At 47.7% G+C, this 21,492-nt stretch overlaps 1 protein-coding gene across 1 annotated transcript in view; it reads left to right on the top strand.

Annotated features, from left to right (window-relative positions):
- Positions 1-224: 224 nt before the first annotated feature.
- Positions 225-21,492, top strand: part of epyc (epiphycan) — a 52,760-nt gene continuing 31,492 nt past the window's right edge. The window contains exons 1-2 of the mRNA XM_038780484.1: positions 225-394; positions 1,931-2,146. Coding sequence (XP_038636412.1) covers positions 1,940-2,146 — 207 coding nt within the window. The 5' untranslated portion in view covers positions 225-394; positions 1,931-1,939. The remainder of the gene's footprint in view (positions 395-1,930; positions 2,147-21,492) is intronic.

Genomic DNA, 21,492 nt, shown 5'->3' with positions numbered 1-21,492 from the left:
GAATCCCAATAGTTTTGGATTGAAGATTGACAAACAGAAAAAGTTCCAGTTGCATAGATCCAGCTTTATTGCAACAGGACGCGCCTGTGTTACGGATTCTGGGAAAGCTTTTATTCGCATAGAACACAACCCATTTGGAAATCCTACGATGCTGTGTGGCTTTTTTGACGAGACACTTGCAGAGGTAGTAGTATTAGGTTACGCAAGAGTAAACACTTTGTCCCAAGACCACTTGGTAGCAGCAGCAGCACACACGAGGCAAAGAGTCAGTTCCACTTCATTCAAGGGCAGGTCCTGCATCACATAAATGTACCTCCCTCTTGGAGTCCTGAATTCCATCATCGCTGGTCTACATCTTGATACTTTGCACCATTTCAGAGGGTAGCAGCTGAGGGTGAGTGGGCTTTTGGATGAATTTAAAGCTTCTAAATGCTTTTATGTTTTGGTTTTGATCAATGTAAAATTACAAGACAACCTTACACAAACTGTGCCAATTTTACGTGACTATTCCTGGTGTAACCTTCTGCACCATCCTGAGAGAATGAGTATGTAGTGGTGAATCAATGAAGACCGTGCTTCTGTTTGGCAAATACAAAACTGATACTGAAAACATTCATTCAATAAACAGTAAATCAATTGTTTTATTTTCCAATAGATCCTTCTTTTTATGGATTAAAATCTTTTACTAAATTCGACGCAGTGACAAAGGGAATATCAAAGAGCAAACTGTACCTTTTTGAGCGATTGGGAGAATGCAATGAGCTTAATTCAGCCAAGCTAAATAGAACCTAGATAGATAGTGACAGCCGTATGAAGTATGACTGAAAACAAGCCTACCTTTGAAGCATTTACTAGCACATCTCTCAATTTGCAAAATCTGTAATGTGAGAGAAACCAATGCGTTCGTGGAATAATGTGAGAGGTTCTGAAATCACTGGTCATCTCTTCCCATTTTATTCACATTTAAAAAGATAAACTATTTCTGAATCTGAGGTTAGCCTAAACTGTACGTTAAAATAAGGGCTGGCTTGAAGGCTGTCGCTGAGGTTTTTAGTTTGATTCCATCTACAGCCACATTAATTATATTGGCCAATAAGTGTCACAAGGTTTCATTTGTAACTCGTCTGTCTCAATAATTTACCCTTTTGGCTGAAGAGTTTATGTGAAGCGGTCTGAAAAGGAAACGACTGTGAAAACCGTGGGTTGCACAGCAGTCCTCTGCCCCCAGAGGAATTTCATATAGTCATGAGGACAGGAACGCCATACACACAGACTTGCTTTCATATGGGAAATTCTGACTGTAAATAGAAATGCAATGAAAAAAGAAATGCCAGTTAGCACTAGCCGAATATAATTTTCATATATATATATATATGTACACAAGGAGGCGTTATTTGAGATGCAAGGAGCTTTCTTGCAAAACAAGCCCTTGAATTATATTTGCTTTGTATTAGATAAGTTCCATATATTAGGTATAATTATATCATTGTTCTTTACATCATTGCAAAGAGTAATTATTTTATTATCGCAGGATCATAATCTAGATACCCCGAAAAGAACTGAGAAGATTATGTTTTGCCACACAAATTATGAGCGGAACCATTATTCTTGTAGCTTAATATGGGCAGCACGGTGGCACAGTGGTTAGCATTGCTGCCTACGGTGCTGAGGACCTGGGTTTGAATTCTGGCCCTGGGTCACTGTCCGTGTGGAGTTTGCACATTCTCCCCGTGTCTGCGTGGGTTTTGCCCCCACAACCCAAAGATGTGCAGGGCAGGCGGATTGGCCATGCTAAATTGCCCCTTAATTGGAAAAAATAATTGGGTACTCTAAATTTATTTTTATTTTTTTTAATTCTTGTAGCTTAATGCAGAAAGAGCAGTGCCATTTTCAGAAGTATTAAGGAAGCTGTTTCTTTATCTCTTCCAAGAATTGCAGAATGAAGACCTTTGCCTCGGTATTGTTGTTGGGACTTCTAATCCTGGAGGCTGTTTTTGCTGCCCCTACAAAGAATGAGGAGAAAGCAAAGAAATTTAAACAGATACAATTGCTACCTGATGATCATTTTGCAGAAGCAGAATTTTTGAATCAGGATCCAAGGAATTTCTATGAATATGAGGACGAGCTGACTATTAACGAGCCACTGGTAATGGTTTTAACCTCTCCAAGGAAAAATGTTCTGTTGCATGCTTTTCTAAACTTTGAAAATAAATTAAGGCCTGATCTTTTTAACCAGAATATATTAATCAATAAGAGGGCTTTGTCACTGTATGTAATAAACCTACCTTTTCTTCAGACTAATACTGGCAATAGCTTGTAGGAAATGTTTTATAAATTGCCCTGTGTTGGTGTTGTTTATAAGCTTGGCCTCCGTTCAGTGGTTAGGTACCCTCTAAGGAATAAATGGTTAGACCAGATGAGCCAGTTAGTGTTGAAAGCTGGTTTCCATTCCCACACCGAGTGCTCTGCTTCCATAGCTAGTGATTCCTGGAGTGGGTCGCTCGGGACTTACAGCTTAAGGGGCACCACTCAACATCAAGCGTGGCTAACTAGGAATCACTCCCACTCTTACTGCCAGCAATTGGCATGTTGGAAGGATTTTCAGGTTGACCCACTCAACTTGTTTGACCGCACTATGAACGCACCTTCCTCGGCCATCAAGTCCTGGGATAGGACTCGAACACGGAGCTTCTGGCTCAGACGCAGGTACACCATTTCACCATAAGGCCTCCGAAAGGCCACTTGAAATGACTGAATCACACTTTTTTTTAAATGTCACATAGAATTGTGTCTTACTAACTCCAGTGAATGGATTGTGTGGGAATGATGATTTTATTTGTTTCATTAGCAATAAACTAATGGCCATGGTCTCATAGACAAGTAAATACTACAGCATGTGACAGTACTACTGTCCAGTACATATTTTGTTTTCTTTAGATGGTAAGGGATGACCAACAGCACTTATGAACAGTTACATAATATGCTGAACAAATAATTGTAGACTATTAGTGTTTAGTTTAACCATTACGGTATTTCAGAAACTTTTCCGAATGAACTGAGCAGACTTGCTGTCTCCTGAGCTTATTGACAAACTTGCCTTAGCTGCTAAACTGCAACACTGATTTCAACAGTTTGGTTCTGGAATGCGACCTTTATGACCAGTATGATGGGGCTCATCGCTAATGAACCAAAGACGGCAGAGTTCAGTTCTTGGCCCATGTAGAGTCCAGGGATTACAGACAGTCAGAAGTCCTTGCCTCACAGCTGTCAGTTAACCATGCCCAGCCTGAATTCCTAGAGATATAAACACATGCTGGAAAATAGCGGGCGTATACCATGCTTACGTGGCTCTGTGGGATGTTTGATAAACTTTATAGATTATACTTTCGCAATGTCATTTTGGGATGGAGGAATAGTGTACTTGGTGCTTCCAAGTTGTAAGCTGTTCCAAGCAAAACAGTATAAAATGAAAAGTGTACTTTGAGGAACACAATCAACTTTCAGAGCAAGAACATTATAAACACTGCGCTTACCTGATCGAGCACATGACTAATAAAGAGATGATTTTCACATACAATGCGCCCTTCATGGTCTCATAGCTAATTCAGAAGAATCCTAGAATGGTTACAGCATATAAGAATACCATTTAGCCCATTTTGTCCCTGCCAGCCTTCTGTATTAGTAAAAGTTTGAAGTACTTTGAAGGTGCAGCCGCTGTTGCAATGTAGCAACTGTAGCAGCGAATTTGCACAGAACCGGCAACATGATAATGAACAGGTAATTTGTTTTAAGTGTTGATTGAGGGATAAAGTATTGTTCAGGATAGGGCGTGATTCTCCACACCTGGGAGAAATCGTGAGGCTGGCGTCAAAAACGGGCGGGTTTGACGCCAGCCTCCGCCCCCCCCCCCCCGACCAGGAACCGATTCTGGTCCCCGGTCGGGGCTAGCATCCCGCGGCCGTGAACTCCGGCATCGCGGGATTAACGAATTTCATTAAGCCCGCTAGCCAGAGTTAGCGACGGCTGACGCGTCAGATGACGTCAGACGCGCATGCGCGGATTGGACGACTCCAACCCGCGTATGCGCGGATGACGTCATCACGCATTTGCGTGAAACCCGCGCATGCGCGGGCCGGTATGCCCCTCAGCCGCCCCGCGAATGGATACAGCGGGGCGGTGGAAGGATAAAGAGTGCGCGGGGTAAGTACCCGCTGCCCATCGATCGCGGGCCCATGGCACCCTTGGCATGGCCGTGGTACTGCCGTGCCAATCGGTGCCATGGTTCTCCAGATCGGGACTTTACGGCCGTTTTTACGACCGGTCAGACCAGGTGTGTTTGACGTTCATAAAAACGGTCGTAAAGGCCTTGGAAATCGGCCCATCGGCCAGCTGAGAATCGCTGCTCGCCGTAAAAAAACGGCGGGCAGCGATTCGCGTCGGGAGGCGGGCTTGGGGGGGGAGAATAGCGGGAGGGCATCGGACCAGCGTGGCCGTAAAAATTTATGCCGCCCGCTATTCTCTGCACCGTTGTGAGTGCGGAGAATTGCGCCCGTTATTCTCCTCTTTGATATAGCCCAATGAGACCTCATATGTTCATCCGGGAAAGCAAGCTCAATGCCCTGAGCTATGTATATTATTTCTTATGTCTGAATAAAGCTCGTAGTCTTCCAGTTGAAGTAAATGTTTTATTGAGTAAGTTCGTTCTCTCTCCAGAGCTTATACTGGATGTTACATGAGAGCTGTCTGTCTGTGTCTGGTCACATAACCCGTAACAGCCTCCCCAAACAGGCGCCGGAATGTGGCGACTAGGGGCTTTTCACAGTAACTTCACTGAAGCCTACTCGTGACAATAAGCGATTTTCATTTTTTCATTTTTCATTTCACTAGCTGCCGTTCCTGTGTAGAATCTGATCCCGTCCGTCTATTTTATACCTCTCTAGAGCGCTCCCTCGAGTGATCACTTAGTTGTAGTGTATTTACATTAGCCACTTGTATACATGCAGATGTGCAGATCACTACACTATGAATTCAAAAATTCATCAAAGTATCTTGCTCCTGATCACATTTGAAAATCGCTTATTGTCACGAGTAGACTTCAAATGAAGTTACTGTGAAAAGCCCCTAGTCGCCATATTCCGGTGCCTGTTCGGGGAGGCTGGTACGGGAATTGAACGGTGCTGCTGGCTTGCCTTGGTCTGCTTTAAAAGCCAGCGATTTAGCCCTGTGCTAAACTAGCTCACTTTGCAGGAATCTTATGGACGAGAGCATTTGTGTAGGTCTAGTGAGGACAGGAACTGTCAGTAGGCATTTTCCTTAATCATTCCTGAGATGTAAGTGTTGTTGGCAAGGCCACTTTTCATTTACTGTCCCTAATTGCCCTTCAGCTGGTGGTGAAAGCTCGGCCATTTCGGAAGGATGTTCAGAGTAGGGTTTCTCTGTCCCACTGCACCAGATTTGTGGTTCAGCATGCCGTCGGGATTCTCCGTTTCACTGGCTAGTTAATGGGGTTTTCCATTGTGGGTAAGGCCCAGGCCGTCAGGAAACCCCCGCGCTGCCGGCAAAACGGAGAATCCCGATGGCGGAGAATTCAGCTCAGTGAGTCTAGAATCATGCGAAGCATAAACCAGATAAGGACAGCAAATCTCTTCTTTAAACGTGCCGCCTTCTTGAACTGCTGCAGTCCATGTAGTGTAGGTACAAACATAGTGCTGTTAGGGAGGGAGTTCCAGGATTTTGATCCAGCGACAGTGAAGGAACGGCGATATATTTCCGAGTCAGGGTGGTGAGTGACTTGGAGGGGAACCTGCATGTGGTGGTGTTCCCACGCATCTGTTGCCCTTATCCTTCTAGATGGTAGATCTCGCAGGTTTGGAAGGTGCTGTCAAAGGAGCCTTGGTGAGTTGCTGCACTGTATTTTGTGGATGGTACACCTGTGCGTCGGTGATGAAGTGAGTGAATGTTTAAGGTGGTGGATTGGGTGCCAATTATGTGGGCTGTTTTTTACTGACATAATTGTTAATGCAGTTCCAATCAACCTCTCCAGCCCAGAAAGTGCAACATCTCATTTCTGAAGGTTGTGCATTGTTTTAGGAAATTATGAAAACACATTTTAAATGAAGGCATTTTGCCTGCCTTGACTCTGTTTTCTTTTTTTTCTCTGAATCTAATCATTCATTCCCTTACTTTATTTGTCTTTCTGTACCTGATTATTGCACTTATTCGTTCAAACTCATCTGTCTTCTCCAGCTGTCTTGTATATTTCTCAATTCTTTGATCTCATTGGTTCAGCAGATACTCCCTTTGTCTCATTGCTGACCAAGATGACAGGTTTCCTGTTGTCCTGCCCACGCTGTTATCAGTTTTCATTTCCAGCAACCTTCTCGGCAAAGAGGTGTTAGAGTTTAACTAACGAGGGAACGCTGTGGGATACTATCCTTCAGCAAATTCTGGCCCAATATCCTGCTGCTCATGTGTGACCTACTTTAACAGTAGTGTTCTGTATGTTTCACCACTCTGCTGGGTTACAGTTGAAGTACTTTTCCAGCAATAACATTTCCTTCTCCGAATGCTTAGAGCTGATGAACAGCTTGCTATCAGCTTGCCATGCAGAGTGCAGGCATTAAATTTATGTTACTAGAAACAGAAAGCGACAAAAAAAAAAATTCCTTGTCCCAGACTGATGCTGGATGAAAATAACTGCTTCTGTTGTGAAAGGTGCCTGTGAGATAACAAAATTTATGGCTGAATAATTTGTGAAATAGAATAACTTAGAGACAATTTTGATTTCTGGGATGAGGGGGTTAATTATCTTCTGAGGAACGGTTGAGCAGGTTGGGCCTATGTTCAGTAGAATTTCAGAAGAATATGAGTCTTATTGAGTCAGATAGGATTCTGAGGGATCTTGACAGGGTAGATGTTGAGGGGATGGTTTCACTCATGGGGGAAATATTTTGAGTACACAGCTTCAGAAACAAGGGATCTCCCATTTAAGGCAGCAATGAGGAGGAATTCCTATCAGACGGTCATTAGTCTTTGGGATTCTCTTTCTCAGAGAGCAGTGGAGGCCAGGCCATTGAATATTTTCAAGATTGAGTTAGATTTTTGATTGACAAGGGAGTCAAGGATCATGAGATATGGACAAGAACGTGGCATTGAGGCCACAGTCAGATTAGCCATGATCTTATTGAATGGTCTTGATGGGCTGAATGGCCTACATATGCTCCTACCTCTTCTGATCTTACATGGCGTCAATCATCTCAAAATGGCAACAGGCCACAGCAAGGAAATTACAGGCCCATTAGTTTGATTTGTTTTGACAAGTTGTTGAAGGGATCACTGGGTCCACACTTTACAACCCACTGGGTGGAGAAGAGGCTTTGAAGCGACTTTCAACATGGCTACGAGAAAAAGTCACTCCTCATTAATGTAGCTGAATTTTTTGAGGAAGTTCCGAGGTTGGTGGATGTGAATAGGCTGGCCGATAATCTGTACCTCATCTGCAAAAAGCTTTGGACGACATATCACGCAATAGGTTATGTAATAAGATAGGGCTTTGTGGGGTTGGTGAGCTGTGGTTGTGCTTCCAGCTGCCTGGGCTATAAGCTCTGCAATTCCCTCCCTAAACCTCTCCAACTTCTTTCTTTCTTTAAAGATGATTCTTAAAACCTTAAAACCTTGACCAAGAGTGTGTTTATCTATTATAATATCTCCTTATGCAGATCTATGCCTAATCTTGATTGTTAATGTACTTAGCAAGAATCTTTATTAGTGTTACAAGTGAGCTTACATTAACACTGCAATGAAGTTACTGTGAAAATCCCCGAGTCGGCAGACTCTGGCGCCTGTTCGGGTACACTGAGAGAGAATTCAGAATGTCCAGTTCACTTAACAAGCATGTCTTTCGGGACACATGGGAGGAAACCAGAGCACCTGGAGGAAACCTATGCAGACAACGTACAGACTCCGCACAGACAGTGATCTAAGCAGGGAATCAAACCCAGGTCCCTGGTGCTGTGAAGCAACAGTGCTAACCATTGTGCTACCGTGCCGCCCCAAATTCTTTGGGACATTTTTACTATGTAGCGGTGCTATATAAATATTTCTTGTTGCTGTTTATATTTTTACTGTGGGGCTACCATGAGCAAATAGCAATAGACTGCGGACTCCTGAAATCAAACCATGTGGTTTGGCTCGCAGTCATGTAGTATAATGTGCTTCGGCTGGTAACATCATAGTACCTGGTTAATTATTGTATCATCTAAACAAATAGAAAATGGACACCTAAGCATTGGTGTTGTCCACAGCAATGCGTTTGAAAATGTATTCCTCCAGGCTTTTAAAGATGTCTGTCTCTAAGGAATTGGGTTTAAAACTGCATCCCTGGCCCTTAGTAGATCTAAGTAATCCCCAGGGACATCTTCTCGGTCAGCAGATTTATGTATTGATGACGACAGTGTGATTCTTCTGAGTGATATGGAATGGGTGGATAAAATTTTACGAATTGAGACAACATCATGGCAATACAGAGAAATAATATATCCAAGGATTCGCCCACTGACTCTATATGGGTTGAACTGAAAAATAAGAAGGGCGAGATCACTTTGATAGGACTGTACTACAGGCCTCCAAATAGTCAGCGGGAAATCGAGAAGCAAATATGTAAGGAGATTACAGATAGCTGCCGGAAAAATAGGGTGGTAATAGTAGGGGACTTTAACTTTCCCAACATTAACTGGGACAGCCATAGCACTAAGGGTTTGGATGGAGAGAAATTTGTCGAGTGTATTCAGGAAGAATTCCTCATTCAATATGTGGATGGCTCGACTAGAGAGGAGGTAAAACCTGACCTCCTTATGGGGAATAAGGAAGGGCAGGTGACGGAAGTGATAGTGAGGGATCACTTTGGGACCAGTGACCATAATTCCATTAGTTTTAAGATAGCTATGGAGAATGATAGTTCAGGCCCGAAAGTTAAAATTCTATATTGGGGCAAGGCCAATTTCGATTAGGCGGGAACTTTCAAAAGTTGATTGGGAGAACCTGTTTACAGGCAAGGGGGCAGCTGGTAAGTGGGAGTCTTTTAGGGTTCAGGATGAGCACATTCCTTTTAGAGTGAAGGGTAAGGCTGGGAGAAGTAGGTAACCCTGGATGACTCAGGATATTGAGATCATTGTCAAAAGGAAGAAGGAGGCAAATGACATACATAGGCAGCTGGGATTAAGTGGATCCATTGAAGAGTATAGGGCTTGTCGGAATAGAGTTAAGAAAGAAATCAGGAAGGCAAATAGGGGACATGGCACAATGGATAGTGAAGTAGGTTATATAAGATTGCAACAGGATCTTGACCAATTGGGCCAGTGGGCCAATTAATGGCAGATGGGAGTTCAATTTAGATAAATGTGAGGTGATGCATTTTGGTAGATCAAATCAGGGCAGGACCTACTCAGTTAATGGTACAGAGTTGGGGAGAGTTACAGAACAAAAAGATTTAGGAGTACATGTTCATAGGTCCTTGAGCGTGGAGTCACAGGTGGACAGAGTGGTGAAGAAGGCATTCAGCATGCGAGGTTTTATTGGTCAGAATATTGAATACTAGAGTTGGGACGTCTTGTTGAAGTTGTACAACACATCGGTAAGTCCACACATGGAATACTGGGCGGGATTCTCTGATCCTAAGGCTAAGTGTTGACGACATCGTAAACGCCGTCGCGTTTCTCGACGACGTCAACATGCCCTCAGGAGCAACGAGTCTGACCCCCTACAGGGGGCCAGCACAGCACTGGAGCAACCCACGCCGCTCCAGCTGCCGATACCGGCGTCAGATGAACGCCGCAGGTCTGCGCATGCACAGTGTGACCGGCACCAATGCGCGCATGCACAGTGCGACCGGCGCAATTGCGTGCATGTGTGGTTACTCCCTTCTCTGCGCCGGCCCCAACGCAAAATGGCGTGGGGCTACACGGGCCGGCGCGGAACAAAAGAGGCCATCAGCCTGAGAGGCCAGCTCGCCGATCGGTAGGACCCGATCGCAGGCCAGGCCACAGCGGAGGCCCCCCCCGGGGTCGGACCCCCCCCTCCCCCCCCTCCCCCACTCCCCCCCTCCCCCCCCCCCCCCCGCCCCTCCCCCCCCAAAGCAGGCTGCCACCGAAAGGATACACACCGAGGTCCCACCGGCTAAGATCATACGTGGATGGCGCCGCCAAGACTTGAATTTATTGTACGGCCCGCTCGGCCCATCCCGGGTGGGGAATCGCCGGGGGGGGGGGGGGGGGGGGGGGGGGGGGGGGGGGCCACGTAGAGCGACTACCGACCGGCACCATGCCGACCGCGCCGGTGCCAATGGACTGGCATCGCGCAATTTGCGCCTGGCCTGCCGATTCTCCGGTTCCGGCCTGGGCTGAGAGAATCCCGCTCACTGTGTTCAGTTCTGGTCACCCTATTATAGGAAGGATATTGTTAAACTAGAAAGAGTGCAGAAGAGATTGACGAGGATGCTACCAGGGCTTGATGGTCTGAGTTATGAGGACAGGTTGGATAGGCTGGGATTTTTTTCCCTGGAGCGTAGGAGGCTTAAAGGTGATCTTATAGCGGTCTATAAAATAATAAGGAGCATAGATAAGGTAGACAGTCAACACCTTTTCCCAAAGGCAGAGGAGTCTATAACTAGGGGGCATAGGTTTAAGGTGAGAGAGGAGAGATACAAAAGAGACCAGAGGGGCAATTTCTTCACAAATAGGGTGGTGAGCATCTGGAACGGGCAGCCAGAGGCAATGGTAGAGGTGGGTGCGATTTTGTCTTTTGAAACACAGTTAGACAGTTACATGGGCGGCGGGGTGGTATGGAGGGATATGGGCCAAATGTGGGCAAGTGGGACTAGCTTAGTGATAGAAACTGGGTGCATGGACAAGTAGGGCCGAAGGGCCTGTTTCCATGCTATAAACATCTAGGACTATGACTATGACTCAGAGAGGTGTTTTTCATTTTGATGGGAAGAATGAGAGGCAACACAAAGCAAAGGGTGAATTCTGAAGGGGGTGCAGGAGAGAGGGATCTGGGGTATCTGCAGAAATCATTGAATATGGCAGGACATTGGGGAGCAGATAGATTGGAGGCAGTTAGGTCAGGGGAGTATTTGAGTTGAGTTGGGGGTAGTTGAGTTGGAGGAATAGTTGAGATGAGCTGGTGGTAGATGCGTTGGGGAGTAGTTGGATTGGGAGTAGTTGGGTCAGGGGAGTATTTGATTGAGTTGGGGGTAGTTGAGTTGGAGGAATAGTTGGGATAAGCTGCTGGTAGATGAGTTGGGGAGTAGTTGCATTGGGGGTTGTTGGGTCAGGGGAGTATTTGATTGAGTTGGGGGTAGTTGAGTCACGGGTGCAGTCGGATTGAGTTGGTGTAGTTGGGTGAGGAGAGTATTTTGGTTTATCTGGGGACAGTTGGGTCGGGGGAATGGTTAGGTTGAGTTGGGGTTAGTTGGGTCAAAGGAGTAGCTGGATTGGGGTAGATGTGTCGGGGGAGGAATTGGGTTGAATTGCACGGAGGGAATAGCTAGGTTGTGTTGGGGATTATTGGGCTGGGGAATAGTTGGAGTGGGTTGTAGGTAGTTGGATCAGTGAAGTAATTGGGTTGGGGGCAGTTGTGGTAGGGGAGTAGTTGGGTTGAATTGGGTGGTGTTTAGTCAGGGGACTTGTTGTTCTGTTGTTACACTGACTACTCACTGTGTTGAGCCAGGCATTAAGCAGCGTAAGATCTTCAGTGGTATTATGCCGGAAAATATTGTTTATCTGGCCCAAATCTCTGACATTCAGCTCAGATTTTAAGGCATTCGGAGAGGGTACTGGGCAGCAGAAATCAGTCTATTGAAAGTTAAAATTCCAGGGCAATTACTGTGTGCGTCAGGGCTTCTGCGAGTCCTAATGCACATATTTCAAATTACGTTCCAATTTTGATGATATAGAACCATTTGATGAGATTTAGTTGGGTTTACTCATGACGGATGCCCACATTGGGTATGGACCTAAGAGAGATACTGATCCTCTTGGACCTACACATCGACGAACCTAATGAGAATCTTTGTTTAGAGAGGGGAAGGAGGGTGGCAACAGAATTGTTTTGGAATTTACAAGATACACTTCAAGAAGCAGTTTAATGCTCCTCGAGTGGGATGGATATTGGGAATTGGAAGCAAGGTCTAGTGGACATCCTGCAACATCTTCCAGCTATGAAATCCTTTATAATCTCCGACATCCATATCCAAATGTCCTGACAGTGTGCTCCAGCAGAATAGCCCTTTGCTCCAGGAAATGTCCATACATCCCTCTACATGCTTAGTGCTCGGTTACAATGAGGAAACACAAGGAGCTGGAAATACACTAAAATGTAGCATGAGAAATGGAATAGATTGAATTCCTCGGAAAAGGCACACTTTTTCAAAATGCAATTTACATTCACAAAGTTCAAGTCCAGCATTTGTTGCCCATTCTTAATTGCCCTTCAACTGAGTTGCTTGTTAGGCCATTTCAGAGGGTAGTTACGAGTCAATCACATTGCTGTGGATCTGGAGTTACACGTATGGCAGATTTCCTTTCCTATAGGACATTAATGAACCAAATGGGTTTTTACAACAATCGATGATAGAGGGTCCCCATCACTGAGAATAATCAGATTATTTTGAATTAATTAATTGAATTTAATTAAGTTCCGCCAGCTGCCATGGTGGGATTTGAACTCCTATCAGCAAAGCATTAACCTGGACCTCTCGATTACCGGTCCAGTGATATTGCTACCTACTACATCACTGTCTCCACCATGTGCCCTTCAATGGCTTTGAGCGCGATTTAACGGAAACATTTTCATAAGTCATTTTGGGCGCGATTGGCAGGCTCGTTCTCAATGGCTGCGTTGGCCTAATTGTATTTAATGGCACTAAGTGCCGGAAATGAGACCCCACAAGCTTCTCACTATTACTGCCGGTTTCTCCACCTGATTCGCCAAACTCGCGTCTCAGCATCTCGCCATTAATAAGGGGGGGCTGCTTTAAAACGCTCCGTCACCACTCACTCCAGTTAACACACAAGCATGGCAATGCTCAGACCTGCTCCTCGCTTCAGTGATGCTGACCTCACAAGGCTTCTCGACACCGTGGATGTGAGACGGGACATCCTGTTCTCCCGAGGGGGCGGGAGGACCAGCAGTAGGGTCACCAATACTGTCGGGAGTCACTGGCTGCGCTGTCAGTGCGGGCAGCATGACAAGGCGGACCGACATCCAGTGCAGGAAGAAAACAAATGACTTCCAACGAGCTGCAATTGCAAGTTACCACCTCTCTCCTGGCATCAGTTCCACCTGCCACCCCTCAAAATCCCAAGCACCTCCCCTCGCACCCAAATCACTGACTGACACCTCACACCCTCCACACATCCGATTTTCGTACTTGTTCCTCAGAACCCCCTGGCACCCACCAGCACAACCCCTTCATGTTGCGGGGCACACACATGTTACCTGCCATAGAACCCCCCCCCCCCCCGACCCATGAAACGTGAAGCTCACAATGCCCTCTCTTTGTCCCCACTGGAGAAGATAGTCCATAATAAGCGAGAAAGGGCCAAGTTGGGGGGGACCAGAGGTCCGAGTCCTCACCCTATCAGGAATGGCGCTGGAGATCACGGGGTTGACCGGGGAGAGAGTAGTCACTGACAGCGAGGTTGGCCTGCACCGCAGAGGTGAGGATCCACTGCCCCTTCACCCAGTTTCAAGTGAGTTGTTCATGTCCGACAAAATGAACCTTCCATCTCTCTGACCACATGCCCATTGTTTCGCAGGATCTCCATCTGATGGAGCCGGCCATCTAGAGTCGTCATCCCTTCCTGCCACCCAAGAGACCACCTCAGTGGAGACCACCGGCGAGGCGTCATACCTGTCCCCCACACCTCACGCCAGCACAGAGATTCACACCTTGGAGATCATCATGAGAGGGTGGAATAGGGTAGTTGGGTAATGCCAGAGTCAGGGAATGGGGGGGGGGGGGGGGGGGGAAGGAGGGGAATCAGGAGATGGGGATAACGAGGGGAATGGGGGGGAGGAAGGAAATGGGAAAGAAGGAAGGGAATGGGAGGGAAGGAGATGAATGGAGGGGAGGGGAGAGGGGGTAAGCTGATAGACAAAGCCTCGTTTTATCAGAAGCGGCAAGGATGAGGGCCACCTTGGGGCTGCCTGTCCTTCATGCTCTGGCTCCTCCTGCGGCTCCTCCTTAGGCTGCATGTCCCTCCTCCTCCTGCATGTCATCCCGCTGCTGTGACAGGTTGTGGTGAGCACAGCAGACCACCACAAAGAGACCCTCTGAGGATTGTACTACAGGCCACCAGCAGAGTGGTCCAGGCAATGGAACCGTATTTTGAGCAGTCCAATGCACTGCCCAATGACAGCTCAGGTGGCACCACGGGCGTCATTATATTGGATCTCCGCTTCGGTCTCCGGCTTCTGCGTCATCAGCCAGGACCTCAGTGGATGCCCCTTATTTCCCCATCAGCCAACCTGTCATCCTCTAGTGGACCTCGAAGGCACTGGGAATCTCCAAATGTGTGAGAATGTACCTGTCGTGCACACTGCCTGGGAGGCATGCACACACGTGCATGATCTGGAGTTGGTGGTTGGTGGAGTTGAACATTCAGGGAGTGAAACCTCTTCCTGTTCATGAAGAGCACTCTCTGATGCACCGGTGTGTGTAAGGTAACATGCGTGCCATTAATTACCTCCTGGACTTGGGGCATCCCAGCGTAGACGGAGAATCCAGCTGCCAATGACCTCACGGATATAGCTTGTGGGATATAGCTTGTGGGCTTTAGCTTGTGGGCTATAGCTTGTGGGATATAGCTTGTGGGCTATAGCTTGTGGGATATAGCTTGTGGGATATAGCTTGTGGGCTATAGCTTGTGGGATACAGCAAGTGGGATATAGCTTGTGGGTTATAGCTTGTGGGATATAGCTTGTGGGATATAGCTTGTGGGATATAGCTTGTGGGATATAGCTTGTGGGCTATAGCTTGTGGGATATAGCTTGTGGGATATAGCTTGTGGGCTATAGCTTGTGGGATATAGCTTGTGGGCTATAGCTTGTGGGCTATAGCTTGTGGGATATAGCTTGTGGGTTATAGCTTGTGGGATATAGCTTGCGGGCAATAGCTTGTGGGATATAGCTTGTGGGCTATAGCTTGTGGGATATAGCCTGTGGGATATAGCTTGTGGGATATAGCTTGTGGGATATAGCCTGTGGGATATAGCTTGTGGGCTATAGCTTGTGGGCTATAGCTTGTGGGCTATAACTTGTGGGATATAGCCTGTGGGATATAGCTTGTGGGATATAGCTTATGGGATATAGCTTGTGGGCTATAGCTTCTGGGCTATAGCTTGTGGGCTATAGCTTGTGAGATATAGCTTGTGGGCTATAGCTTGTGGGATATAGCCTGTGGTATATAGCTTGTGGGACATAGCTTATGGGATATAGAATGTGGGATATAGCTTATGGGATATAGCTTGTGGGATATAGCTTGTGGGATATAGCTTGCGGGATATTGTTTGTGGGATATAGCTTGTGGGCTATAGCTTGTGGACTATAGCTTGTGGGATATAGCCTGTGGGAGAAAGCTTGTTGGCTATAGTTTGTGGGCAATAGCTTGTGGGATATAGCTTGTGGGATATAGCATGTGGGATATAGCTTGTGGGATATAGCTTGTGGGATATAGCTTGTGGGCTATAGCTTGTGGGCTACAGCTTGTGGGATATAGCTTGTGGGCTATAGCTTGTGGGATATAGCTTGTGGGCTATAGTTTGTGGGCTATAGTTTGTGGGCTATAGTTTGTGGGATATAACTTGTGGGATATAGCGTGTGCGATATAGCTTGTGGGCTATAGCTTGTGGGATATAGCTTGTGGGCTATAGCTTGTGGGATATAGCTTGTGGGATATAGCTTGTGGGATATAGCTTGTGGGCAATTGCTTGTGGGATATAGCCTGTGGGATATAGCTTGTGGGATATAGCTTGTGGGTGGGATATAGCTTGTGGGCTATAGCCTGTGGGATATAGCTTGTGGGATATAGCCTGTGGGATATAGCCTGTGGGATATAGCTTGTGGGCTATAGTTTGTGGGATATAACTTGTGGGATATAGCTTGTGGGCTACAGCTTGTGGGATATAGCTTGTGGGCTACAGCTTGTGCGATATAGCTTGTGGGATATAGGTTGTGGGATGTAGCTTGTGGGATATAGCTTGTGGGATATAGCTTGTGGGCTATAGCTTGTGGGCTATAGCTTGTGGGATATAGCTTGTGGGCTATAGCTTGTGGGCTATAGCATGTGGGATATAGCTTGTGGGATGTTGCCTGTGGGATATAGCTTGTGGGCTATAGCTTGTGGGATATAGCTTGTGGGCTATAGCTTGTGGGCTATAGCATGTGCGATATAGCTTGTGGGATATATCGTGTGGGATATAGCTTGTGGGATATAGCGTGTGGGATATAGCGTGTGGGATGTAGCTTGTGGGATATAGCTTGTGGGATGTTGCCTGTGGGTTATAGCTTGTGGGATATAGCTTGTGGGATATAGCTTGTGGGCTATAGCTTGTGGGCAATAGCATGTGCGATATAGCTTGTGGGATATAGCTTGTGGGATATAGCTTGTGGGATATAGCTTGTGGGATATAGCTTGTGGGATATAGCTTGTGGGATATAGCTTGTGGGATATTGCCGGCGGGATATAGCTTGTGGGCTATAGCGTGTGCGATATAGCTTGTGGGATATAGCTTGTGGGATATAGCTTGTGGGATATAGCTTTTGGGATGTTGCCTGTGGGATATAGCTTGTGGGCTATAGCTTGTGGGATATAGCTTGTGGGATATAGCTTGTGGGATATAGCTTGTGGGATATAGCTTGTGGGATGTTGCCTGTGGGATATAGCTTGTGGGCTATAGCTTGTGGGATATAGCTTGTGGGATATAGCTTGTGGGATATAGCCTGTGGGATATAGCGTGTGGGATATAGCTTGTGGGATATAGCCTCTGGGATATAGCCTGTGGGATATAGCCTGTGGGATATAGCTTGTGGGATATAGCTTGTGGGATATAGCCTGTGGGTTATAGCCTGTGGGATATAGCCTGTGGGATATAGCTTGTGGGCTATAGCTTGTGGGCTATAGCTTGTGGGCTATAGCTTGTGGGATATAGCTTGTGGGATATAGCTTGTGGGAAATAGCTTGTGGGATATAGCTTGTGGGATATAGCTTGTGGGATATAGCTTGTGGGATATAGCTTGTGGGAAATAGCTTGTGGGCTATAGCTTGTGGGATATAGCTTGTGGGATATAGCTTGTGGGCTACAGCTTGTGCGATATAGCTTGTGGGCTATAGTTTGTGAGATATAGCCTGTGGGATATAGCTTGTGGGCTATAGCTTGTGGGCTATAGCTTGTGGGCTATAGCCTGTGGGATATAGCTTGTGAGATATAGCTTGTGGGATATAGCCTGTGGGGTATAGCTTGTGGGCTATAGCTTGTGGGCTATAGCTTGTGGGCTATAGCCTGTGGGATATAGCTTGTGAGATATAGCTTGTGGGATATAGCCTGTGGGGTATAGCTTGTGGTCTATAGCTTGTGGGATATAGCCTGTGGGATATAGCTTGTGGGCTATAGCTTGTGAGATATAGCCTGTGGGATATAGCTTTTGAGCTATAGCCTGTGGGATATAGCCTGTGGGATATAGCCTGTGGGATATAGCCTGTGAGATATAGCTTGTGGGATATAGCCTGTGGGATATAGCCTGTGGGATATAGCTTGCGGGCTATAGCTTGTGGGCTATAGCTTTTGTGATATAGCCTGTGGGATATAGCCTGTGGGATATAGCTTGTGGGATATAGCTTGTGGGATATAGCTTGTGGGATATCGCTTTTGTGATATAGCCTGTGGGATATAGCCTGTGGGATATAGCCTGTGGGATATAGCTTGTGGGCTATAGCCTGTGAAGTGCTGCACTTGTCCCTGCTGGAATGAAACTGGAATGAACTGATTGCATAAACTTTCGGGGCTGTGGTGACCTCCACGGCTACCGGGAGCGGGTGCCCTCCTCCTCTGGCGTCTGACCGCCTGGACTGTCACCAGCATTGCGAGGGCATCAATTTTGGTATCTGTAAGGAACTGGAGAAGGCGATAGACCAACATTCAGTTAGGGCTTCCATCCCGGAACCCACAAATCCCCCAAGTCCCACCCACCCTTACGTGCCCTACATTCTCTCAGAGTGCTGTCCACCAAGCCAGTTGTCTGGAGAATCTCGCTCTGCACACTCAGCCCGGCCACACCAGGAGCTCCTAGACCGCAGATCCCTGCCAGGAGCATGTGGGAGATCAAGCTTGGTCGCAAGGATATCCCCAGTGCTGATGCCCAGCTCTCGAGTGGTTGATTGTTGGCTGCTGCCTCTATTGTTCTGATGCTTCTAGAGTTCAGGCAAACAGTTCAGGCTTCAAAGTTTGATTGAAATGTGATGCAGTCATAATTGGCTGAGAGATGGCATGTGTGCCCACGAGGGCGCGCTTGAAAATATTATGGGTGGTATTCTCCGACCCTCCTCGCTGGAATCTTGCCCGGCGCGGGGGCAGAGAATAGCCGTTCACGCCAGAAATCCAGCGCGATGGCACTTTAGTGGTTCTCTTCAGACGCACTAGTCCCGCGCGCGCAGTCGATGCGGCATCGTTCGGGGGCCGTTGGAACAGGCCCCCACGGCGATTCTCCGTGATCGACCGGCCGAGCTCCCGCCGCGTGTTATCACCTGGCGGGAGCTCAGACCCGTGGCCGCGGTGGCGGTCCTGGTTTGGGGGGGGGGGGGGGGGGGGGGAATCTGACTCCGGGGGGGGGCCTCAGTGGTTTGCTGGCCTGCGATCGGGTCCACCGATCGGCGCGCCGTCACGATCTGTGAGGGACCTACCTTACTCCGCGCGGACACGCTTGCGGGCGCGTTGCGCATGAGCGGCCGCGCGGTCTGGACAGAAAGGCCCCGGCGGCAGCCAGAGCCGCAGGATGCACGCCGGGGCTCTGCTAGCCCCCTGGAAAATGGAGGATCACCCCGGACTTTGGAGAAAAAGGTCCGGAGTGATTCTCACTCGTTGTCCGGCGGGCTTGGGGACTTAGTGCCACCCAATATTTACTAAATGGTCATCATTAACAAACATTTGAAAATCAACTAGGTAACATTCCACATATCACACTAATCATTGATCAACAATGAAACTTCACCGTTCCATTTTGGTACCAATACAAAGCTATATGAGCTCATTTCCACAAATAAACCAAACACACGGTATCAGCCCTCACAAGTTCCTCAACAGAAATGGAGGAGAAGCCTGAGAATGTGCTATCATGTCCCGAACTTTGTCATAGAAATTATCGTTCATCAATGTGTTACTTGTTCCACGTATCAGTGCCATTCTCCGTCTGCTGTGTAGGCCCTCCCACACGGCCCAACCTCACCGGAACCAAATCCTGCCAACTACATATTCCACCGGCAGTCAAGGTGCAGTTAAACATCCTTGACTTCCAGCGTGTTTAATCCGTGGTGATATGCTAGTTACATGCAGCACTCACCACACCAGCAACAAAAGCATCAAAAATCTGCGAAAGCATTTCTTCAATGGCGCCATCAGGTGGCCCCATTTGGGACAATGTCGCACTCCAGGTCCCTCAGCGTCTTCTTGCTTCAAACCGGATTGCATTCAGGATTCATATATCTCCCTGAGCCGGTGTTCCAGGACCCAGGGGCGCGATTCTCCCAAAACGGGAGAAATCGTAAAGCTGGCGTCAAACCCGGGCGGGTTTGACGCCAGCGCGCCCCTTCCCGACCGGGAACCGATTCTGGTCCCCGGTCGGGGCTAGCAGCCCGATGCCGTAGGCTCCGGCATGACGGGCTTAACGAATATCGTTAAGCCCGCTTGCCGGAGTTAGCGCCGGCTGACGCGTCATATAACGTCAGCCGCGCATGCGCGGTTTGGAAGACTCCAACCCGCGCATGCGCGGATGACGTCCTCGCGTATTTGCGCGAAACCCGCGCATGCGCGGGCCGGGTTGCCCCTCAGCCGCCCCGCGAATGGATACTGCGGGACGGCGGAAGGAGAAAGAGTGCGCGGGCATCGGGCCCGCTGCCCGCGATCGGTGCCCACCGATCGCGGGCCCATGGCACCCTTGGCACGGCCGTGGTACTGCCGTGCCAATCGGTGCCATGGTTATGAAAAGCGAGTTTGTGACGCCGTTTTTACGAACGGCCAGACCAGGTGTGTTTGCCGTTCGTAAAAACGGCGTAAAGGGCTGGGACTTCGGCCCATCGAACAGCTGTGAATCGCTGCCGGCCGTAAAAAAAAGGCGGCAGCGATTCGGGTCGGGAGTTGGGCGGGGGGTGGGGGAGAATAGCGGGAGGGCGGGAAAAATGTCGGGAAGGCCCTCCCGCTATTCTCCGACCCGTCGTTGGGGTCAGAGAATTTCGCCCCAGGTACCTTAGAAAAAAATTGTCCTTCTTTCCGGCTACAGAAACGGAAGGAAACGGCAACAAAAGCCTCCAGGCATCTGCAGCCACCAGCAGGAAAAAGCAGCAAACACTATTCCCATGAATAGGATGGGAATAGAGGGATACGGACGCAGGAAGTGTAGAAGGACGGGCAGCATGATCGGCACGGACTTGGAGGGCCGAAGGGCCTGTTCCTGTGCTGTACTTTTCTTTGTTCTTTATTCTTTCACAACCTGCAACTGTGAAGTGCTCTCACAACTAACGAGGCTAATTCTTTATTAGCAATAGCCTTCAGCTGTGAAGCTAGAGCAGGGGTGGGCAAACTACGGCCCGCGGGCCGCATGCGGCCCGCCAAAGGTATTTCTGCGGCCCACCAAGTCACTAAAAAAAAAAAAAAAAATTTTTCTTTTAAAATTTTTTTTTTTTTTTTTTTTTAATTTTTTTTTAAGGTTAATGGGGGGGGGGGCTGTTGGGTTACTTACTGGTATAGGGTGGATACGTTGACTTGAGTAGGGTGATCATTGCTCGGCACAACGTCGAGGGCCGAAGGGCCTGTTCTGTGCTGTACTGTTCTATGTTCTATATGAGGCGCCCAGAATCATAACCGGGTGAAGTAATTATTTTACTTTATATACGTACTATGCGGCCCTTTGTGAATTGTGAATTTCTGAATGTGGCCCTTGCACGGAAAAGTTTGCCCACCCCTGAGCTAGAGGCTGTTCATAGTCAAAGACAGTTAAAGTGATCTTCAGCATATAACCAAGAACAGGGCTCTGCCCTGGAATAGTTTGGTAGGAGAGACAGGCAGAAGCTGTGGTTTCCCCTGTTATGGGTATCCACAATTTGACTTGAAGGTCTCACAGGCGAAAAGCTCCTCAACCTCAATCTTGCTATTGAGATTGAAATTTATGCAAATTGGGGTTAATCATCTGCTCGCCATATTTGGGCGAGATTCAGACCTCATC

Source organism: Scyliorhinus canicula, chromosome 20 (assembly GCF_902713615.1).
Source record: "Scyliorhinus canicula chromosome 20, sScyCan1.1, whole genome shotgun sequence".
Classification (NCBI taxonomy): Eukaryota; Metazoa; Chordata; class Chondrichthyes; order Carcharhiniformes; family Scyliorhinidae; genus Scyliorhinus; species Scyliorhinus canicula.
This window is presented reverse-complemented; position numbering and strand designations above follow the sequence as displayed.